The sequence below is a fragment of the Aulostomus chinensis genome, chromosome 9 (genome assembly GCF_037954235.1).
Source record: "Aulostomus chinensis isolate RoL2024-O1b breed Wild chromosome 9, RoL_Achi_v1.0, whole genome shotgun sequence".
Lineage (NCBI taxonomy): Eukaryota > Metazoa > Chordata > Actinopteri > Syngnathiformes > Aulostomidae > Aulostomus > Aulostomus chinensis.
The window spans coordinates 25,506,413-25,527,949 of record NC_141328.1 but is presented as its reverse complement, the minus strand read 5'-3'; the positions used below and the strand labels follow the sequence as shown (position 1 = coordinate 25,527,949).

General features: G+C 42.9%; 1 protein-coding gene across 3 annotated transcripts; it reads left to right on the top strand.

The window, feature by feature from the left end:
• Positions 1 to 219: 219 nt before the first annotated feature.
• ube4b (ubiquitination factor E4B, UFD2 homolog (S. cerevisiae)) lies at positions 220 to 20,342 on the top strand. Of its 3 annotated transcripts, XM_086214559.1 has the most exons (29): positions 220 to 553; positions 1,684 to 1,903; positions 4,083 to 4,218; positions 4,624 to 4,711; positions 5,614 to 5,758; positions 5,854 to 6,079; positions 6,478 to 6,960; positions 7,945 to 8,049; positions 9,179 to 9,320; positions 9,719 to 9,819; positions 9,978 to 10,092; positions 11,132 to 11,215; positions 11,754 to 11,810; positions 12,388 to 12,504; positions 12,764 to 12,862; positions 12,963 to 13,076; positions 13,405 to 13,603; positions 13,851 to 13,989; positions 14,065 to 14,164; positions 14,361 to 14,488; positions 14,650 to 14,748; positions 14,838 to 15,073; positions 15,184 to 15,310; positions 15,408 to 15,552; positions 15,839 to 15,973; positions 16,093 to 16,284; positions 17,408 to 17,582; positions 19,539 to 19,685; positions 19,836 to 20,342. In XM_086214559.1, exons 1-29 carry the CDS (start codon positions 530 to 532, stop codon positions 19,898 to 19,900), a joined length of 4,143 nt encoding a protein of 1,380 aa, XP_086070685.1. In that variant the 5' UTR covers positions 220 to 529; the 3' UTR covers positions 19,901 to 20,342. The 3 variants fall into 3 exon arrangements, with proteins under 3 accessions (XP_086070685.1, XP_086070683.1, XP_086070684.1); XM_086214557.1 differs by lacking the exons at positions 6,478 to 6,960; positions 7,945 to 8,049 and having other exon boundaries at positions 222 to 553; positions 5,827 to 6,079; XM_086214558.1 differs by lacking the exons at positions 6,478 to 6,960; positions 7,945 to 8,049 and having other exon boundaries at positions 222 to 553; positions 19,836 to 20,341.
• Positions 20,343 to 21,537: the final 1,195 nt, after the last annotated feature.

Below are 21,537 nucleotides of genomic sequence, written 5' to 3'. Positions count from 1 at the left end.
TTCCAAGAAAACCTAGTTCTGACCTTGTGCCCTTAGAAGAACTGCAATCATAAATGCTATTTTCAGGGGAGAATGGGATTCATCATTGCCAATGTGACACAACGAGTGTTTGCGTATCTATACAGACTTCCAAACGTTTGACTGAAATTAAAACCATATACATAAACAGGGAAATATATTAAATGTATCTGTGCGGCTCAGTAAACACCTCCTCCAGTTGCTCTTTAGTCACGTGACAGCATGTCGAACCAAAATGGCCGCTGTTGTATTTTGACGTGTAATAGCTAGCTACTTTTCTTTTTGTTTCATTCTTGATAGAAAACTCGCAAACGGGAGACTCTCCGGGCGGACTGTGTGTTGGCTTTCTGCATGCAGTAGCGTCCTAGTTTTTGCCTTGTAGACAATCAAGACTGACACATAATAGTTGAACGAGTTAGACTATGCATTTTTAGTGCGGATACAAGCTAGCTAGCTGGTTCTGGCTGGCATATAGTGAGACCTTTGAAAGTGAAATAGCTGGCTAACTGCGATGGAGGAGTTAAGCGCAGACGAGGTAAGGGGATAATAAAAAACAACACAATTATTTTTTGTGCCAGGAATTGATTTGCCATTTATCAGCGAAACGTACACAAATCTCCTAAACTCTGGACTTTGTGTCAAATTACCTGAGTAACTGACTTGCTTATGCAGTTAGCAAAGAGGCTAGCACAGTTGAACTGTAGTAAGGCATCCGCGACCAAAAAAAAAACAACCCTAATTTATCTGAGCAACACAACACTAAACTGCATGTTACTCAAAACCAAACAAACTGGTTTTATTGGGGATATTTGTTCAATATCGTGAATGAATGAAAAGTTTCATCCGGGACGAGATGTCTCCCCCATTGCCTGTTGGTTCATTTAATGTTGCCGGGAGCACAGTGCTAACGTGATGCTACAAGCACTGCACAATTAGGCCCGTCAATAACACAGTTTTCACAGGAAAACAACTACACGCACACAATTATATTGCTTTATTGTCACCTTTTAGACTTCCGGGAATGTTTTCCATCCACGATAAATTATACATTTTGTTTGTGGATGTGAGTTTGGAGAAGGTTCACTTCTTGCTGTTTAGCTGCCGTTGCTAACGTTGTTTTGCTAATAGCCCCCCCCCCCCCCCAAAAAAAAAAAAAAATTAGCCTGCGAGACGACTCAGCATAAAACACACACCGGACCACCATTGTGCAATCGATTGTGGGTCCTACATGTGGTCACGTTGGCAACACACATTCAACTCAACGTTTAGTAAAAGAAATCGTTTATTTCCCCACTGTTCATTCATTTAGCTACTCGAGCAGCTTGAGCGTGCGGTCGACGCACTACTGTTGTTTACTCACCAGCGGAGTTGTGACGATGAATGCTCATTTGAATGGGTTCGCAACGGAGCCAGGTTTGTGTCTCATGGCAAATCAAAACCATCATAAAGACAACACTGATTTATAAAAACCTCACTTTCTTTGGACGGTGTGTTTTATTTGAAGCTAATTAGCTGATTAGTTTATTCAGAGGGGAGACATATGGCTAATTATACAGTTCATCACCTCTCCTACACATACAGGCAGGCTGGTATTTGTAGGCCTCTAAAATGAGCCGCAGTAATTGTTTGTGTGAATAATGCATTGTGCTTGCATATTCATCTAAGATTCGCAGAAGGCGACTGGCTCGGCTTGCAGGTGGACAGACCTCACAGCCCAGCACCCCTCTCAGCACACCCCTGACATCACCGCAGAGAGAGACTCCACCTGGACCCCTCCCTGGACCTTCAGGTGCCACATCCCACCCCTTGCCACCAGCTGCCTCTCAATCATTGGGGCTCAATGTTCACAGTGGTACTCCTGCCACGTCCCCCATCGGCACCACTGGTGAGAACTAAAGACGCTCTTTTATCTGAGTGGCACAACAGGGTTGTATTTGGAAACGTATTGAGGTTTTCTGTGCGAGAGATATCAGGTCTTAGTCCGGCTATTTTGCTGGAGGTATTGGTATTACCGTCCTGTGACATTCTGTCCGCTAGGCATAGTTGGGAGATAAACAACCTTGATGACTTTAGTATCATAGCAACACTGAAAGGGATCTAACCTTGATATTTGCACAGCAAGAACCAGTAATGCACCCCCTATGACACCGGCACAATTAGCAGCAGTGTCCCTGTTTGACATCAAGTGTGGGCCCTGCTTTACACAGTGAGAGTTGCTGCTTTCACGCGCTGCTCTAGAAAATGCGCTGGTGAACCTTGCATGGCTTTCTCTCTGCATTGTTTGATGGTATGCATAGATGCGGTGCCGCCTTTCAGGACTGATTCACAATGGCACGTTTCATAATTGGTTAATATTTGTGAAGGCGTTCTGGGCAGTTACATAAGTCCTCACTGTGTTCAGCTGTATTGTAGGGGCTCCGTGCTGCCAGACCTTGATATTGACCTCAAGATTTCCTGCCGTAGTGACTTTTGTCAAATCTGCTTTTTCTCCCCCGATGTGCTGAGCATCTCTGAATCAAACTGGAAAAAAAAAGTACTTTGTCAGAATTTATAAAGTCCATGTGGGTTTGGAATAGTCGGCTCTAAATGTCGTGCTACGCTCTGCCTCTGTAAGGCAGCACAAATGTGAAAACTTTATCTTATAATTGGCTCTGTGGATTTGTACAAAATTGGGCTTGCGTAGTCGGGGGGCATCCGACTCGGTGCATGTAGTGGACTGAGGTGGCCATGACTTATTACAACAAATCATACTTTCTAGACATTTCACGCTTCAAACAAAATTTTAACACTCACTGTCTGGAATTTTTGTCTGCGTTTCCCATTCCAGGGGTCTTTCTTTTTTCCCCTCAGTGCTCTTCTCCACGCTTAGTTGATTGGGGGGGTTCGATGTTGTTCATGCAGCAGACTTCCATATCTGCTTGCCTGCTGTGTCCTCTCCTCCACTTGACTTGAAACCTCCGTCCTTGTTTACCCAGTCAAAGCTCCTTTCAACATGCGTGAACCATCTTAGACGGTTAGTTTTTAGCAGGCACTCAAGCTCAGGGATTTTGATTATCTGTTGGAGATTTGCAAAGCTGAACTGCTAAATGTGTTTGACGTTGCTCATCTAACAGATCATCAAAATATGCGAAATAAATCCACATTTATGTCAGTAATTAAAGAAAAAAAAGTGTTTTGTATCGTGTTGAATTGAATAACGAGTCCACAGTAATATTCCGTTTCTTGCTGTAATTTGTATTTTGTCCACCTTTGCTAATTTGCTCAGTGTTTGTTTCAAAGAAAGTCCCTAAACTATTTTACAACACACTTGACAGGATGAAGCTGAAGTTGTGCTGTCAAAATCCCCAGGTGGCCCGAGCCCTGCTTATCAACAACGCAGGAAAACTTGCATGCGATATATTTTGTCAAAAGTTGTCAAGCAGCATTCCTATGGACACTCAAGCAGCCGTCTATTCTTCTTCCACTTCTCCTCCTGAGATTCATGTTTCTTGACATTCTTCTGCATTTTGTCTGTCTGACAGGTTTGTACAGTGATGATTAGTGATGATGATTGTTCTTTCGTGTATTCCACAGTCACCGGTGATGTGTGATTGTTGTAAAGGCAGGATAGAGCGTCTGATTCCAGCAGCTCCTTATCCACAGCAGGATCCTGGGTTTTAATCAGCTTTCTCCTCCTTACCCGTGTACCATAATAGCTTCTTAAAATGCAATGGCACACCACGTTGAGCTTAAAAACACTGATCTGAGCCTGTGCTAATCTACTGGTTCCTCTGGTAACATGGGACCCCCATTAAATACAAATCTGAGTCATCGTGACACAATAAAATCCAGGGCTACCCCGTGGAGTATTAAGTGAGATGATATGTACGTTTCTCTGGTGGTTTAGTCTTATTCTTAAAAAGATACATCTGAAATATATTGTCGCTTTGGACAAAAGCGTCTGCTAAATGAAATTGTAGAATTGTAGAAATATTACTTCCTGCACAACAAAAAATGCACCTTTTCCATGTTCAGTAAGGAAATGAATACAGTGTCATCACATCTCTTTCATTTGTGCTTCAAAGGTGTGGCATATGGCAGTCAAAGCAGCGAAGGTGTGAGCTCCCTCTCCAGCTCCCCCTCCAACAGCCTGGAGACTCAGTCCCAGAGTTTGTCCCGGTCGCAGAGCATGGACATTGACACTGCCTCCTGTGAAAAGAGGTAATGGATTTCTAGTGGCACTTGCAAGAAAACCCTTAAACATGTCTGCCGAAAACACTCCTGCCCTGTGTAAATTTAAAGCTGGTGGTAGCAAGATGGGATTTTCTGCATTTTTGCTGGTTGTAGTAGATTTATTTGGTGGCAGGTTTCATGTTTCACATTTAAAATTAGACGGCAGCATCTATCGACAAAATGAGCTCAGTAACTTTTTTGTAAGATTAATCCATTGAAGTTAAAAGACATTTTCTGCTCTCAACAAATCGCACCCATGATGGTTCTGGTTTGCTGTGATCGTGATGTTTGTTTTCCCAAGCTTTGAATGGATCATGGAACGTTGAGCGTTTATATGCTCTGCTTGTGGATACTAGACTGGCTAAGCGCTGCTCCTACCTTGCTTTATTCCAGCATGTCCCAGGTGGATGTGGACTCAGGGATCGAGAACATGGAGGTGGATGACAGTGACCGCAGGGAGAAGAGGAACTTGACTGAAAAGGTAAAAGCGAGGACTGGTGTGTGGAACGCCGTAGCCGAAACATGTGCTCTTTGCCATTGTGTTCTAGTCCTCCAGCGATGCTACGATGCACACCAGCTACAGCTGTTGACGTTTGTGTCCCCACGACTTGCAGTTACAGATGTACTCGTAACCATAAACCCTACAACAGAGGGGATTCCAGACAGTAGGATTTGAATCGAGCCTTTTATTTTTAATCACTTAGCAATTTCACTTTGATCAGGCTCCCTTGGATGTGAAGTGCGCTATGAATTGTTGTAAAAGGCTGTCAAAGGTACCTGTGTATTTCCTAAAAGTACTTGGGGACTTTCCATGAACTCTGTTTTTGGTTTCTTTTTGATTTACATTCAGTTTATTCCACACCACAGCTCAAGATTGTGCTGATCTATTTTCATTTACAATAACTGTACTGTCTGCTCTCTCAATCATATGTTTGTTCTATAAAAGTAGAAGTACGCAGAGTCTTAAGGTTGTCTTGTTTGGTATAAACTGGTGGCCAATATCCAAAGACATAAATTAGCCTCTCAGAGAATTTAAAATGAATAAATGTTTACACGATGCAGACTTTTGTAAGTCGTGTCGTTAAACAGTAGGCCTGAACCTTTTTGTTTCGAAAAAGAAAACCTTTGTTTGCCTTGTAAACGTTACAAGCTTCTGCTGGACTTGAAGACCGCAGTCAACTGAGAGATTTAACCTGCTGGACTTCACTTAGCACCTAATAAAGTTCTCCTTTGTAAAGCTGGAACTTCAGTGTCCATGTTTGCCATCAAAATATTGCCATTAAAACTGCTGACAGTTTCCTGATGATCTGCACCGTTTGGATGTCGCCCTTGAATGTAGGCTACAATAAACCGAGCCGTCGTCTTCTTCTGTCTCCACCTCAGGAAACTTCTGCAAGCTCTGACGTGTCAGAAGACCAGGCTCTGCAGCTCATTTGTAAGATCCTTCGCGTTTCATGGAAGGAGCAGGATAGAGATGTCATCTTTCTCCCTTCACTGGCAGCAGACTTTCACCAGAACTCTAAAGATGGTATGTCCCTGAAATTGTCTTCATTTCCAGCAAGAACAAACCAAATGACCTCACAGTTTGGTTTACAGGGTTGACTCGGGCTCTGTCTCCTGTAGTGTACTCTGATTTCAAAGACCTCATCGGCCAGATCCTGATGGAGGTCTTAATGATGTCCACCCAGTCGCGTGTCCACAACCCTTTCGCCAGCTTGACCGCCACCTCTCAGCCAATTGCAGCAGCCAAATCCGCCGACCACCATTTGACACTGGTGCAGCCCTCCAGCCAAGGTGGCAGCCCCATGGGCCCTGGAGCCGGGTCCTTCGGAGCCAGTTCCCTGTCAAGGCAAGTACCCACACTATAGTAGTATAAGGAGCTCTGACAGCATAACCCTGGTAGACTCCTCTGGACTGGCGACCTGTAATTCTCTTCAGCGATGTGACTGGTTGACAGCCTTGATGATCACAAATGGACCTCTGAACAACATTTAGGAGTTGTCCCATTATTTTCATCTGTAGTTGTTGAGGCTTTAAAATTATTTTATATTTTCACAAGTACCAAGTTGGGAACTGGTGTAGTCAAGAAGCACGTGAATGTGGGGACTGAAGAGGGCCTAGTTGTTCACAAGTAATTGGGATCTGCGCTGTGTTTTTGTTTGTCTCTGTTATTCGCCTTTTGCTTTGTTAAATTCTGTAATAATTGATATGTTTTGCCAATCATCATCTCGTCGATATTGTCCGCAGTCTTTATGGGTGTGGTAGCCCTCATCCAATGGCTCTGGATGCAGCCAAAAGGACCTCACCATCTCTCCCTACTCCTTCTACACCTTCTGTACCTTCTACACCTTCTACACCCCAATTCATTGTCCCTCCCAGCCCCCCCACTACCGCTACTCCGAGACATTCCCTCAACCTTCCATCTGCACCCATGCCCATCTCCCAGCGCTATCGACCTTACTCTGTCACGTCTCCCTGGGGGGCACCGTCCCCATCAAGCCCAGGCCACAGAGGATTTAGTTTCCTCGGACCTCCTCCTAGCCCTGCAGGGCCCTCTGTTCCTCCCAATACCCCAGTTCCTCTGCCACCCCCTAGCTCCCAGTCCCTCCCCCTGAGCTCACCGATGGGTCGTAGCCAGCCCTCCACCACACCACCTCCTATGGTGCCCCCTTCTTCTCCTAGAACAAGCACCAGACAGGCTGCTTTTGCTGCCAGGATCCCACCGTCTAGGTATCTCCTCCATTTGCACGTCAGTGTGTGATGCATACACACACACACACACACACACACACACACACACACACACACAAACAAACCATACTAAAACCATAACCTATTATGTCCCAACAGACAAGACTGTGAGTGTGAAATGATTGTAAACTAACCCCTTCACCAAATTATCATAATCAGTCCTCGCATAAATGAAGTTCCTAAACAGCGATGGGATATTTTGACATTATTATATTTTCAGTTTCAGCGTCATGTTCAAAAGGCAGGACTTTTTTGCTTCTGATGACCAGATCAGGATTTTCCAAGTGTTGTAATAATTAGTGACGTCATCAATGATGTTATTGAAATTATGGACGCACCAATTTATCAACCATTTACAGCAGAGGTTCGTCAGTTGATTCGTAAGAGTGTTCAAGGTTGTTTGAGGTATTTGAAGAATTTAATTCTAATTTGCTATCATTCAAGGCAAATTAAAAAAACAGACAAACAAAAAACAACCATTGGGATCATTTGTCGACCTCTATGTTTTTTTCAAACGGTGGTATGGGCCTAAAATTTATAATTTGCTAATATGACGTAGAAAACACGACCCGTTTTCAAATAAGTGTCTCACAGGTTAACAAACATGTTTTCTAATTTGATTTAAACTTCCCAAGCAAATGGAAATCACCAGCACCACTCTGTATTGGCGTGCTTCCGCTGAGCTGCTGGAGTGATGGCGACACTCAGCTGAGTATCAGTAGAAAAGTGTTCTGACGGTGTGTTAGATTAAAAAAAAACTGCAGATAAAAAGGCCTTAATGAATATTTAAAACAGCATTAGAAGAACTCCTCGAGCAGGCATGCAACCCTGTAGCAGTCCCTGAGCAGCGCTCCCTTCTTCCCAAGCCTGTGTTCTTACACTCAAAAACGTGTCTTCCTGTTTTTCACCTCCCTTCTGTCTCACTCCATCCCTCGCTCCCGCTGTTGTCCCTCGCCATGTTAGCCCCTTGTCGCTCCTGTTGTTTGCCCTCTCTGACATGTCTCAGGACAGCAGTGATGAAGACTCTGAGGAGGAGGAGGATTTTTCACGGGTTCAGTTTGGGTCCAGGTACACCACTGCACGGTGTGTGTGTTTGTGTGTACATGCTTGCTCAGTGATGGGCCTACTGCATGCACCAGTGGGTCCATGAGGCTTGCCACTAACGGTGCACAAACACACCAGGACAGAGATGTGATGGATCCACTACAGCAGGCTTGGTCATCTTAAAGAGGGCAGTTCCTACTTTGGTCACTGGCCTTCAGTCTAGCGACTATAAGCTATGAGATCCAGAAGCTGCCGAGTTGTGGAAACTACCTAGAACCTGTCCTCTGTCACTGTGGATTAAGTCTGCCATTGTAACCGAATTTACCTGCTGTAACCTATTTATGGATTTTTAATCAACTAATTCATGGTTATAGTGTCTTTAATTATTAAGTTAAGATGATTGATTTTTGCGTTTTTATGTATATGAATATGTACAGCGCACTGCTGTTTGAAAAACCTGCAGAAATGCCTCATAATTATGACACCATGTTCAATTTCAGTATCGTTAATTTACAGCATGAAACTGTTGCAAGGGTGGCAGGCGTCTGATGATTTATTGCATATGGGGAAAAAAAAAAGATTCTTTGTACAGCTGTTAAGTGACACTGAATGAGAACTGTGGGTTTTTGTGTTCTTGAAGGCAAAGTTTAGGAGAGGTGAATATGTTCCCTTCTAATCTGATTTCATTTGGAACGGTGGGTTGTAACCCAGGGCCGAGGTGTTATTGTTCCATCGCCTGTGCTCATGGACAAATAACAGCGCTAATGTAATTACCTCCTAAGGTTTGTTGTGCTTTGTAGCTGCTGACAAACAGGTTTTGCTGTTGCATCTGATCACTAACAGCAAATTAAGCTTAATGATTTGGGTGTCAAGGACGAGCCTAATACCGGTTTGAAATGACTTCAGCAAACATGTCATAACTGTTTTGTGAAATCTTCTTTTCTCTATCAAGAACCACATACAGTTGCTACAATACCATCAACTAATGCCTGAAATATGTTTCTTTCAGGACCGTTGAAAGCCAGTCGGAGCTTGTTAACCATATATACGTGTTTGATGCTAACAGCGCATCCAAGAATTTTCTTTTCTTTTATTTAATGAGCCTTTCTTTGTCCCGGTTTCTGTGCATAACCTTGATCTCTTGTCTCTGTAGTCTTGGTGCATGTGGAGGGGGGATGTCCTGTGATTCAGCCAGTGACCGCTTCACTATTGAAACATGCAAAGAGACCGAGATGCTGAACTACCTCATTGAGCGTTTTGACAGTGTTGGCATGGAGGAGAGGAAAGCTCCCAAGGTAGTGTGCTGTCTGCCTTTGGGAAAGAACTACTTCGCCTGCCAGTCTGTTTTTCAGATTTACTCTGAAGGTGTTGTGTTGTCTTGTCTTGTCTTTTTTGAGATGGAAGAAAACCTACTTCGATTATCTGTTGAATCATTAACATCATGATCTTTTTTGAACGCCAATGACCCTTCGATAGTAAAGACTAAATGTTTTACAAAATGTCCTGAGGGCAGAAGAACAGCCTGCCCTTCAGAACAGAGTTCCAGGCCAGTTAGGATGGAGATGAGTGGGACTTTGCCTTTCTAAGAACATCGCTAATCTGCTGGGGTGGACAGTTTTGGTGAAGTGGAAAACATCATTGTCATCACACCTCGTCACCATTTTCTCTCCTCGGTTTCTTGTTTCTTTCTCAGATGTGCAACCAACCAAATGTTAGCCAGCTTCTCAGCAACATTCGCTCTCAGTGTATTTCCCATGTTGCCCTGGTCCTGCAAGGCACCCTGACCCAGCCTCGGTAAGAAAGCCTGCATTATTTTTGAATAGGTTATTATATATGTGTGCACTCCGTTCCTTTCCGAGTCACCGTAGCAACCAGCCTTTCACCTTCTCTTCAGACATGTGCTTTATTTATCTATTTTTGATTCAATGCCTCTGTGTGTCTCCTACATGTAGAAGCCCCCTCCAGCAGTCTCTGCTGGTTCCTTATATGCTGTGTCGGAACCTCCCATATGGCTTTATTCAGGAACTAGTGCGCATTACCCACCAGGAGGAGGAAGTATTCAGACAGGTGGGTTTGTCCTGGAGCCTCTGCTAGCGTCCAGTAGTGCAGGAGGACACATAAAAGATTCATTACAGGGAGATAAGAGACCAATAATCCTATTTTCTCCTCTGGACTGTGTAATATAAGCAAACTGAACCGACTGTTATTATTACAGAAATTTCTCCATAGGGGTAAGAATAGTTCTACCACATCTTACTCTTCTCAACTGAAGTTTAATGCAAAACAGCCACAAGATATATTAGCTTTTGTTCCAGTTGTTAGGATAATGCATGTTTTTTCTGTTGTTCAGAATGCTGAGATTTTATTACATATTTGTCTGGATTTGATGAACAAGACCAAAAATATAGATGTCTTCCGAACTAGCTATGAAGAGTATTAGAGCAGACAGAGTAGAAATGTCTGCTTCTGGTTCCTCCGTTGCTGTTCTTTGTGTTTCTGGCCATCAGCTTGATATCTGCAGATATGACTAGCCAGCGTCAGCTATCAGGCAGGTAGAAACAAGGAATGGCAGCGAACATTTCTTCTGATGCAGTAACATCCTCAGACTTGAGTTGCGATTCAATCCATATTGTGATTGATAGAGCCCCAACTTGTAATCTGTCACGACTGAGCTTGAACATGGAAGCCATCTTGTAAAACATGTCTTCATGAAAAAGTTGTACGTAAAGTAGGAATAGAAAATACAAAAGTTTAAGATGAATAGATAAACCCATAGTTATTAGTGCTGACTTCAAGTTAAAAATTAAGCTATTGAGTAAATTTTTGACTTGATATATAAGGCATAAAAAATAGATTCACTCAAAAAAAATTCACATTACTAAATATTTTTTTCCTTGCAGCCTTACTAGACTCGGACTAAGCAAAGTAGAAAGTGCACACAGTTGAGTGAATTCTGGCAGTTTTATAGGAGTGATGCAGTGTTTTGAGTTGTCACCCTAAATGATTTTCTGAGCGAGACAACAACTCGGACAAACCATTTCCTGTGAGCCGTCAATATTATTCTTAAAAGTTGACGCGTGACAAGCTCTCGTTTTTTGTTTCTCAGATCTTCATTCCTATCCTCCATGGGCTGGCTCTGGCAGTGAAAGAATGTTCCTTTGACAGTGACAACTTTAAATTCCCCCTCATGGTAAGGACATGTTGTCTCAGCTCTATCTGTAGCAGCAGGCCGAATTCATGAGAATTCATGTGGTTACACTGACACCTGTCCCACAGCACAGCGCGAATTAATGAGGCTCAGGCAGCTTGGCAGGCAGCCTTGTTTACTAGATAGATGGGCAGCTCTTGATCGATATGTCAGTGCATGCTTAAAATATACATCATAATGGTGTTCCTGTTGTGCTGCGTCTCCAGGGGTTCTGAGTTTGACATGGAAGCTGACATTTTTGATAACCTGTTGCTACTCACACTGTCAAACTCAAAATTAAATCCTGCTACCTGGTTTTTGACATTCAGGACTTGGTGTGTTGAAGAAGTTGTCTTAATTATGAGACACAAACAGAAGCACTTCTTCAGTGGCCAGCTGTCTCAGTCCACAAATACAGAACTACTTGCTCAGTGGTCGTAGAAGTACAACATCTTAATGTGTTTCCCAAGAAAGACAACCCAAGTCAAGGTTAAAAACAATTTGGTTTTGGACTTTTTTCAGCTGCATTTTGTTTTTACAGGCATTAGCTGAACTTTGTGAAATTAAGTACGGAAAGACTCACCCAGTGTGCAGTTTGGTGAGTACACAAACACACACACACACACACACACACACACACACACACACACACACAAGCATTAATTATTGTGACCTTTGTTTTATTTCTCAAGTCAAGTCACAATGCAATTAAGTCTCATCAGGTACTTTACTTGAGACTCATTGACAAAACTTTGATCTCTTTAATCAGTACTAAAATACCTGAATGTTGGTTGTTGTTTTAAATAAAATGCAAAATCTTCCACTTATTGGGTTTTTTCATGTCTTCTCTTGAACTCAGTAATCCATCTGCTGAGGGGAGCTGAACTCTTGGTTTGCGTTGTGTTGCTATGAGAGAAACAATGTGTGCTATCACATCTAGTTTGGAGCGAGACATATTGTAACAGGCGCGTGTGTGACATGTAACATTGTCGGAATCTGCTGTGGGGTTAATTTGCATAATCCGTATTTCTTCTAGATGCAGTAGAAACACGAAAAGCGCTACCCAACAGGGACTTGGAGTTCCTAATTTAGCCACTGAGATTATTTCCCGTGGTTCCATTGTGCTTGTGATGTCTTGGCAGAAAGAGCTTTACAAGAAGTGTTCCTCTCTGCAGGTAACATCGCTCCCTCTGTGGTGCCCCAAACCTCTGAGCCCTGGCTGTGGCAGAGAGATCCAGAGACTCTCCTACCTTGGATCCTTCTTCAGCCTCTCTGTGTTTGCTGAGGACGATGTGAGTCACACTGCTGATGTTCCCCCTCATCTATATTCCAGCCTGAAGAGCATCAATACTAGTCAAACTGTAATGTATTCTCAAAATCAGAGGTGCTGCCGAAAGATAGGTTTTGTCTGAGAATAAAGAGCAGTGACTGTGCACTAAGAGCAAACATTATCAAACATTAAAAAGGCAAGTTTTACAGGTTACTGATATAGATATATATATATATATATATTTTTTTTTAATGTAACTCTGTGCTCTTTCTTTTCTTTAGACCAAAGTAGGTGACAAATATTTCTCTGGCCCAGCTATTACCGTGGAGAACACAAGAGTCGTCATCCAATCCTTGCAGCACTACCTGGAGTCAGCGAGGGTGAGTCTCTGTCCAGTAATAAGCCAGTTGAAATTCCTCTGGTTCTTGAATTCTGATGAAAGAATCTCTTAAAATATCTGTTTTTGTTGTTGTTTTTCAGGGTGACCTGTTCAAAGTTCTCCACAACATCTTACTCAATGGAGAGACGCGTGATTTAGCTCTTAATTACATGGCAGCTTTAGTCAACTACAATGTGAAGAAAGCCCAGATGCAGGTGAGTTTTCAACATTCACATCGCACAGAAGCAATCAAGCAAACACTGCTTTTGGTAATTAAAGTAAAACAATGCAACATAGGTTTTATAATGTGCACATATTTTATTTGTTTGTTTTTGTACAGTGTGAAGCTTAATCAGAAAAATGAGGAAAGCAAAATTAGATTCAGCCAAAACAAATGTAACTTCTCTGCAAACCTGTTCTCATATTCAGGTTTTGTCTTAAGTCGGTGGGCCAAAACTCAACCTGAATGGTGGGTCAGGCTTCACTTTGGCCAACCCTGCTCTAAATATCAATTTATTCAGAACTGACCCTCCTTTCTCCCAGACGGATGACAAGCTGGTGTCCACAGATGGCTTCATGCTCAACTTCTTATGGGTGCTGCAACAACTGAGCATGAAGATCAAGCTTGAGACGGTGGACCCCTACTACATTTTTCATCCGCGGTGTCGCCTTGTTGTCAGTCCAGAGGAGACGCGTCTGAAGGCCACTATGGAGGAGCTCAAGTGCTGGCTGACTGAGCTGCGTGAGTTGGAGTTGATTACACTGCGGAGTCCAGGCTGACATTTATGTATTAATGTTGAATTGAGTCCCTATTATGCCCTGAACAATTTTGATAAATCTGTTGCACATAGTGTTTCTATTTCTCTTTTCAGTTCTCAGTTTTGATTGAAACTTGTTCATCTGCCTGTCATGTAAAGCCGCTCCAACTGAGTTGTAACAGTAACGTTCCACTGTTGTGACTGATGGCGTCTCTGGTTTCTGTGTGACAGATGAAGACCCCACCAAGTTCTCAGAACCCAAGTTCCCCACTGAGTGTTTCTTCTTGACACTTCACACCCACCATTTGTCCATCCTGCCTGGCTGCAGGCGTTACATCCGCAGGTTGCGGGCCATTCGTGAACTCAACAGGTACACAAAAATATCCACAGGTGTAGTCACAACGTGCTCGGTCTTAGGTGGTAATAGTGTTGTTTCTCTCATTAGGACTGTAGAGGAGCTGAAAAACAGTGAAAGCCAATGGAAAGATTCTCCGCTGGCCAGTAGACACAGAGAAATGCTGAAACGGTGCAAAACTCAGCTCAAGGTCTGTTTATGCACCGACTCTCTCTCCTTCTTCCCCGTTCAGTCTTGAACACAAACAATGAGACTAATGTTCATCTTACTTAATCTGTACATAAGAGAAGGCCTGTCTGCCCTTAGACGCTGATACACACCGCTTTCTGCGACAGAGCATATTTCCAGAAATGTGATCCTAATGGTGTGTGACTTTGCCCTGTCAGAAACTGGTGCGAGCCAAAGCTTGTGCTGACGTGGGCCTTCTGGATGAGAACCTGCTCCGCAGATGTCTGCAGTTCTACAGCACAGTCATTCAGCTCATTCTTCGCATGGTGGACCCTGCCTACCCCGAGTGAGTCGGCATGCCTCTGACAGATCATGTTGCTGTTTGTTGTGATATTCATGTGTAGGGAGCAGATCACATGGGACCTGTTTTTTTTTTTTTTTGCTGTCTGCCATGTTGGCTTTCACTTGAGATTATTGAAGACGCTTGTTTCTTTATGTCTTCCGCAGCATCACCATGCCACTGAACCCTGAGATTCCCAAAAGCTTTGCTGCCCTGCCCGAGTTCTATATTGAAGACGTGGCAGAGTTTTTGCTTTTTGTTGTGCAGTAAGTTCATAGGTTCAGCCTTGGAATTTAGTGTCTTTTGGAGATGGGAGTTTGAAAGTGTTCATAGTGTTCTCCCTCCTCTCCTTCAGGTATTCTCCCCAGGTTTTATATGAGCCTTGTGTTCAAGACATTGTCACCTTTTTGGTGGTGTTCATCTGCAGTCAGAACTACATCAGGAACCCTTACCTTATCGCCAAGTTGGTGGAGGTGCTGTTTGTCACCAACCCTGCTGTACAGCCTCGCACTCAGCGATTCTCTGAAATGATGGAGAACCACCCGTTGTCTGTCAAACAGCTTGTCCCTGCCCTTATGAAGTTCTACACCGGTAAATATGGACTGTTGTACACTGAAAAGTAGAAGTATGAATTTTAGCACTCATGTAATTGATCCATGGTATTTTGTATGCGACTTGCTTGCACCCTTTTCTGTGGTCAGATGTTGAGCATACCGGTGCCACCAGCGAGTTCTATGATAAATTCACAATACGGTACCATATCAGCACCATCTTCAAGAGTCTCTGGCAAAACATTGCTCACCATGGCACCTTCATGGAGGAGTTTAAGTGAGTTGGAGCGCAAATGACAGAGATGTAACTTCTCGCGGATCAGCTCTTTCCTGACATTGTCTTCTGTCTTCTTTCACACTTCCCTTCCTTTTAGCTCCGGCAAACAGTTTGTTCGCTACATCAACATGCTGATAAATGACACCACCTTCTTGTTAGATGAGAGCCTCGAGTCCCTGAAGCGTATCCACGAAGTTCAAGAAGAGATGAAGAACAAGGAGCAGTGGGAGCAGCTACCAAGGGTCAGAGCTCGGCGCAGTAGAGATTTGGATTTATTTAGTTATTATTAGTTTTATCCAGACTTGGCTATGGTTAAGTTAACATTACTACAGCATTGTAGCGCAAAATTCAAGAAGTCTCAGCCAGTCACTACACTAAAGTTACCTTAAACACAGAAATGTCACCACAGTTGTGACAGAATCACAGTGGTTTAGTGTGGGCTTTGGCCAATGTTATCATGGAACCTGCTTAGAATCCTGTGCTGAGTGTTGCAGAATGTAAGATTCTAATGTTCCTGGTCACTTGCAGGAGCAGCAGCAGAGTCGGCAGTCCCAGCTGACTCAGGATGAGCGGGTGTCTCGCTCCTACCTGGCGCTGGCCACAGAGACTGTGGAAATGTTCCACATCCTCACCAAACAGGTCCAGAAGCCTTTCCTCAGGCCCGTGAGTACCATAGTACAACCACACACATGCAGTTGAATATACGACACTGTCTGTAGTCAATGGACAATCTTAAAATTTCCACGCTATTCTCATTAGTGTCATTCTTGTTGCTCCTGCAGGAGCTGGGGCCTCGTTTAGCTGCCATGCTGAACTTTAACCTTCAGCAGCTCTGTGGGCCCAAGTGTCGGGACCTGAAGGTGGAGAACCCTGAGAAGTATGGCTTTGAGCCTAAGAAGCTCTTGGACCAGCTAACCGACATCTACCTGCAGCTCGACTGTGCTCGCTTTGCTAAAGCAATTGCAGACGACCAGGTTCGTACGGATTAAGATCAGATTTAGAAATAATCAGATTTTTCCCTTGGGGTTAAGATAAGATAAACCTTTATTCGTCCCTCAGTGGGGAAATTGGCAATTGGATTTAGATGATGTAAAAATTATGAAACACAAGGGTTATCAGGATGAATAAGAGTCATGCGAAAAGGCTATCAGCAGTTTTGGTGAGTCATTACAGGCATGGTCTTAAAGCCCTTTAGACATGAGAATTGTGTCTCTGTTTTGCTTGCTGAATAAAATCAGTTTCACTCATCCATTCATTCAAGAAAGGTCACGTCTGAATACCGACTTGTCATGTGATAATGCAAGCAGAAATCACAGGGATGGAATATATGTATATGAGCATTCATTGATTTGATGGGGGGGGTGGGGGGGTGGATGTAACTTCCTGGTTGGAAAAGTAAAGCCAAGCAAGAAGTCTGTTAAGCCTGCATTCTTTCCAATAGCCTACAGGGGGCGACTCCATTTGAAAAGAATGTAGTTGTTGTTTTTTGCATAAATGTTCCAATTGTATAGGAGCGTATTTGAAAACGACCCTACATCTCAGTTTCTGTTGAGTGTTTGATCTCAGTCTCTTATTCCAAGTCTCTGTCAATGCAGCACTACGTTTGATTTGTAAAAACAAGGTCTCCTTTAGTGTTGAATAGATCATACAGCATGGTGTGCTTTAGGGCGTGGCTACTTTATGATTCACCATACATTGCCATGGCAGGCAGAATCGGAATGATTCCATAATAACAGCAACAGATTTATATGGAACAGATTTTGTTTTATATGATGATCCAACACTATTAAATGGTTTGTTTAAGCTTATAATTTAACATAAGGAAATCCTTGTGTTTTCCTCTGTTATTTGGCTTACACCACTCATACTTGTTAGCATATGATTGCCTCAGTCACTTACAAGGCAAGAATAATATTTTAAAAATTGACTGCATCAATTTCTACGTGCAAACAGGAACACAACCTATGAGTGCGCGCTCTGGCGAAATTCTGTTCATCTTCCTATGCATGGCGATGGTTACACACACAGTAAAGACTGACATCCTCTCCGTTCTCCCGCAGCTCCCTTATAAATGTTCCCTCTCTTTGGTCTCTGCAGCGGTCGTACAGCAGAGAGCTCTTTGAAGAGGTAATCTCGAAGATGAGGAAGGCCGGTATTAAGTCCTCCATCGCCATTGAAAAATTCAAGCTGCTATCTGAGAAGGTGGAGGAAATAGTCGCCAAGAATTCCCAGTCTGAAATGGACTACAGTGATGCACCTGACGAGTTCAAAGGTTTGTGTCTGAGTTTCTGTCAACTGTATGTTCAAGCAGCGCACTGCAAGTGCACTCCCGAGAATCACGGACTTGCTTTTTTTTCTTTTCAATACTCCACGGCACCAGGCCTGGACATCGCATTGTTTCTAAAATAGCACGTGTTTGCAAATATGCTCAGCACAGTGTACAAGGAGCCTATACACAAGACATAGAAATTCAAGACATTTTTTTGCCGGTCTGATCACAAAGGGCAGAAAGTTTGAGTCTCCGGGCTGTGACTAAGAAAGCGTGATCCCCTCTTGAGCTTCACACAAGAGTGAGGAATGATCTGGTGGTCCATGAGGGACCTCAAAGTACTGCACAGGCTTAAAAGGTCTCCGAAGTAGAAAGTGGCTAATCCATCTTGGGCTTTAAAAACAAGCTGCAAAACCTTAAAATCAGTCCTAAATCATACTGGAAGCCAAGGATGACTGACTTATCCCAGTATACAGCAGGGAGGGAGGAGAGGAAACCATGAATGGCCTTTTCAGCGGAACGGTTTCATTGTGGAAGTGGTCTGAAGGGATTAGGTTGACCAGGAACCTGGGGTGTGGGTGATCTGTTTAATGGAATCAAGGTGCCAAGAAGAACCGCTTTGGTTAAAGGACATTTCAGTCATTCAGCTTGTGTCTGCGATGTAATGTCTGAGGCAGTTTAGAATTAGCTGAGTGACTGTTGTGCGTTAGTGAGCGAGAAAGACAGATGAGTGCTGACAGTGTCGCAGTGACAGTGGTGCGTGTCTCTGAGTGTTGGAAACTAATGATTGAGATTAGGGCCCAGGATGGAGCCTTGTGGGGCCCCACAGGGCAAGAGAGGCTGGAGAGGAGGAAACGTTGCCCATGTTAACTGAAAGGGTTTAATTGGTGAGATAGGAGATAAATCATCAAATTTTCAAACATTTCAGCATCTCCCACTCATAAATAGATGAACTTATTTTGATTACGTTCCATCCACTAACACATTATTTAGTTGAGAAGAGCATTTTGAAAAAACACAAAGCGTTGTCAATCACATCAGAGCTTGTGTTGGCGTCATGCTGTACATGCACTATGATTTTCATGAAAAAAGGTGAATTAAAGACTTTTTTGTAATGTTTCTTGTGAGTGCTGTACGAGAGTCACTTGCTGGCCTGGCCTTGGGTCAGCCAGTGCAGACAGACATGATCGTCAGCAGCCTCTGTTGCTGTTGAATTGCACATTTGCAGAGGATTTGGCACCTTTTGAGGGTCATATAGACAGCTTTGAGCAAGGCTATCCTATAACCACAGACTTAATATGAGAGAGCATGGCCCACATACCTCCTTTGATTCCCAGATATGACGGCCAAGCCACCACAGTTGACGGGAGTGTGTCGCACAAGGGGCGGAGGTGTCGGCTTTCAATGTGGTTAAAATCTCCCTCACCAGGTTTTATTTTTGTATCAGTACGCACAAGTCTTACTGTAACGACCTTGTGACATTTCAGTGTAGGACACCTGGTCAAAAGCTCAGAATGATTTTTATTGAGGGGCTTTCTTTATTTGTGATGTGATTGCAGTGCACCAGTCCTGCTGTCACGTATTATGTTTTTCAGCAGTCAGTAGCTTGATTGTTTAATCGTAGGGTCTTGGTTGTCAGCCTTTTCAAAGTAGGTCTGTCGCTTTCTTGAGAATTTTATGAATTCAAGTTTTTATTGAACACTTAAATTCTTGAAAATGATTTTGTAGTTTGAAGCTATATCTTCCTATGAGTGGACATGTGAACACTGACCTTTCACAAACACAAAGAGAACCTTGTAAGGCAGGATACGACGTTAGCTTGACCCTTCGAGAAGCATTTTACAATGAAAACAGATATGATAGGAGTTTTTATTGTGGGGAAAGAGGCGCCAATGCTGTTGCAGCTCAAGGCTATATTGATGCTGTAGTAAAAATGTTCACACGACTGTGTTATAACAGACCCTCTGATGGACACACTGATGACGGACCCTGTGATGCTGCCTTCGGGGAACATTATGGACAGATCCATCATCCTCCGCCACCTGCTCAACTCGCCCACTGATCCCTTCAACAGGCAGCCTCTCACAGAGAGCATGCTTGAGTCAGGTAATCGCATCATCGCGACACTTTACGGTCAAGGCAGGCATTTATAGTTGAAGCTGATTTCAGGACACTAACTCTGAGTTGAAACTGCTGCTTGGTTGCATTGAATCCCAGATTATTTGCTGCTGCTCACAATCTGTTGTTGATCTACAGTCCCTGAACTAAAGGAGAAGATCCATGCGTGGATGAGGGAGAAACAGGGTGGTCGACCTGTCTAAGGACTCATGTCACCACCATCCGCCCTGCTGACCATCATTAAGGGATCTGGCCCCAAATCACCTGAATTCAGTGTCACTGCTACCATTGACATGATGACATCAACATTTTGAATGGGGAAAAAAAGGAGAACTGATTTGATTTTTATTCGCATTTACCCTTTTTGTCTCAGACCATTCTCATGGTTCTAAAAACAAAACTTAATAAAGTTAAGACTTAAGTTTTTCTCATGAGTTTGTGTATATATATATCAAAATATATACATATATTTAACAAGAGATAATGAATGCATTATAATGCTGCAAGAATGAGTTTCCACCACCAACAGGTTTACCAGCGAGGTGCATAAAGTCACTTCATTGATCATTTTCCTTTCCGGTTCTCATTTGTTTTGTAATGTGTATGTTGGCTTCATTAAAGACTTCTAATAATAATACTGGGGTGGGGGTGGGTGGGGGTGGGGCAGTGTATTTGGTCGTGTAAGGGTGGGGTTTTGATCATATTGCTAGCCCTGAGTTGTTATTAGCGAGACTGTGATAATGACAAACTTGAGTCCATATGATGTATGCTGGTGTCCCAGAGCTAACAGATGCACCGTTTGTGCTTGTTGTAGGCTGAGTTTAGAACTGGGAATATCCGTAAAGGATGTAGCTTAACGAAAACTAATCCTAAATGTCAGCTTCTTTTTGAGTACAGTAGGACGTTACACAGTGGTTTACCAAAACACAGTTTGTTCAGTTCCTTTTCGGTCACACCTTCCCTGCTGACTTTTATAGACTGAATTTACTACCTGTTGGTGCATGGCCTCAAGTCCAGAACCTCTGAAGCGCCTCATGAACAAACAACCCTATTGTCGGCACAAGTGGGAGAAACAGGAGAGAATGTAGCATGACTACCAGAAAACATTGTAGGACTACACCCTTAAAAGTCTGTTTATAAACACTTGACATCAAATCTAATGATGGTCTCTTTCAAATCGCACTGTACCTAACTTGACCTTGCTGACCTTAACTGTACAGGAAATGATATCCTCTAACCACATACCTGTTTTGGAAGCTAGGATTTTGAACTGAAATAAATGATGATGCACATTATTTCACAATTCGTCCTTATTTCTTCTAAAGGTTTAATTAAATGCACTTTTTTGACAGTAATTTTCAATTTGTTTTACATGCAAAACCAAATTTCCCCATTCTTAAGGTGGAATTCAGGTAGCGTATTACAAACATGATGCAAAAGTAAAAGCAGAATTCTTATGAGATATTTGTTCACCCTTAAAATACACCAAAAATTCCCTGTTGTGTTAGATTTTTATTGAGTTTTATTTACTTTTTCAAATTGTATAGGTTTCTGTCAGGGTTACAAGTGGGGTTCATGCTAGCACGTAAAAACCTGGAAATGTCATATAATTTGAAAATTTCCAGGCCTGAAAAAAAGACTGAAAAGTAAGGCCACAAAACTATTATGGAAAGTTGGTTCTCAAAGAAAAAACTTGGGTCTAATTTACCAACTGTTGACAAAAAAATGTGACCAGTAAAATGGCACATTGAGTCACTGTTTTGCTGAAAATAGTACACAAAGCCCGTGTCCTTTTAAAGTTTAGCTGAAAACAAAAGGTCTGTTTATGCAAGGCTGAAGT

What these genes read in the sequence shown, in the direction of transcription:
- ube4b (XM_086214559.1), top strand. Translation starts at nt 530, where the DNA reads ATGGAGGAGTTAAGCGCAGACGAG. An exon ending in CGGGTTCAGTTTGGGTCCAG is followed by an intron (nt 8,050 to 9,178) that starts GTACACCACTGC and finishes TTGTCTCTGTAG; the next exon opens with TCTTGGTGCATGTGGAGGGG. An exon ending in TGAAGAAAGCCCAGATGCAG is followed by an intron (nt 13,077 to 13,404) that starts GTGAGTTTTCAA and finishes CCTTTCTCCCAG; the next exon opens with ACGGATGACAAGCTGGTGTC.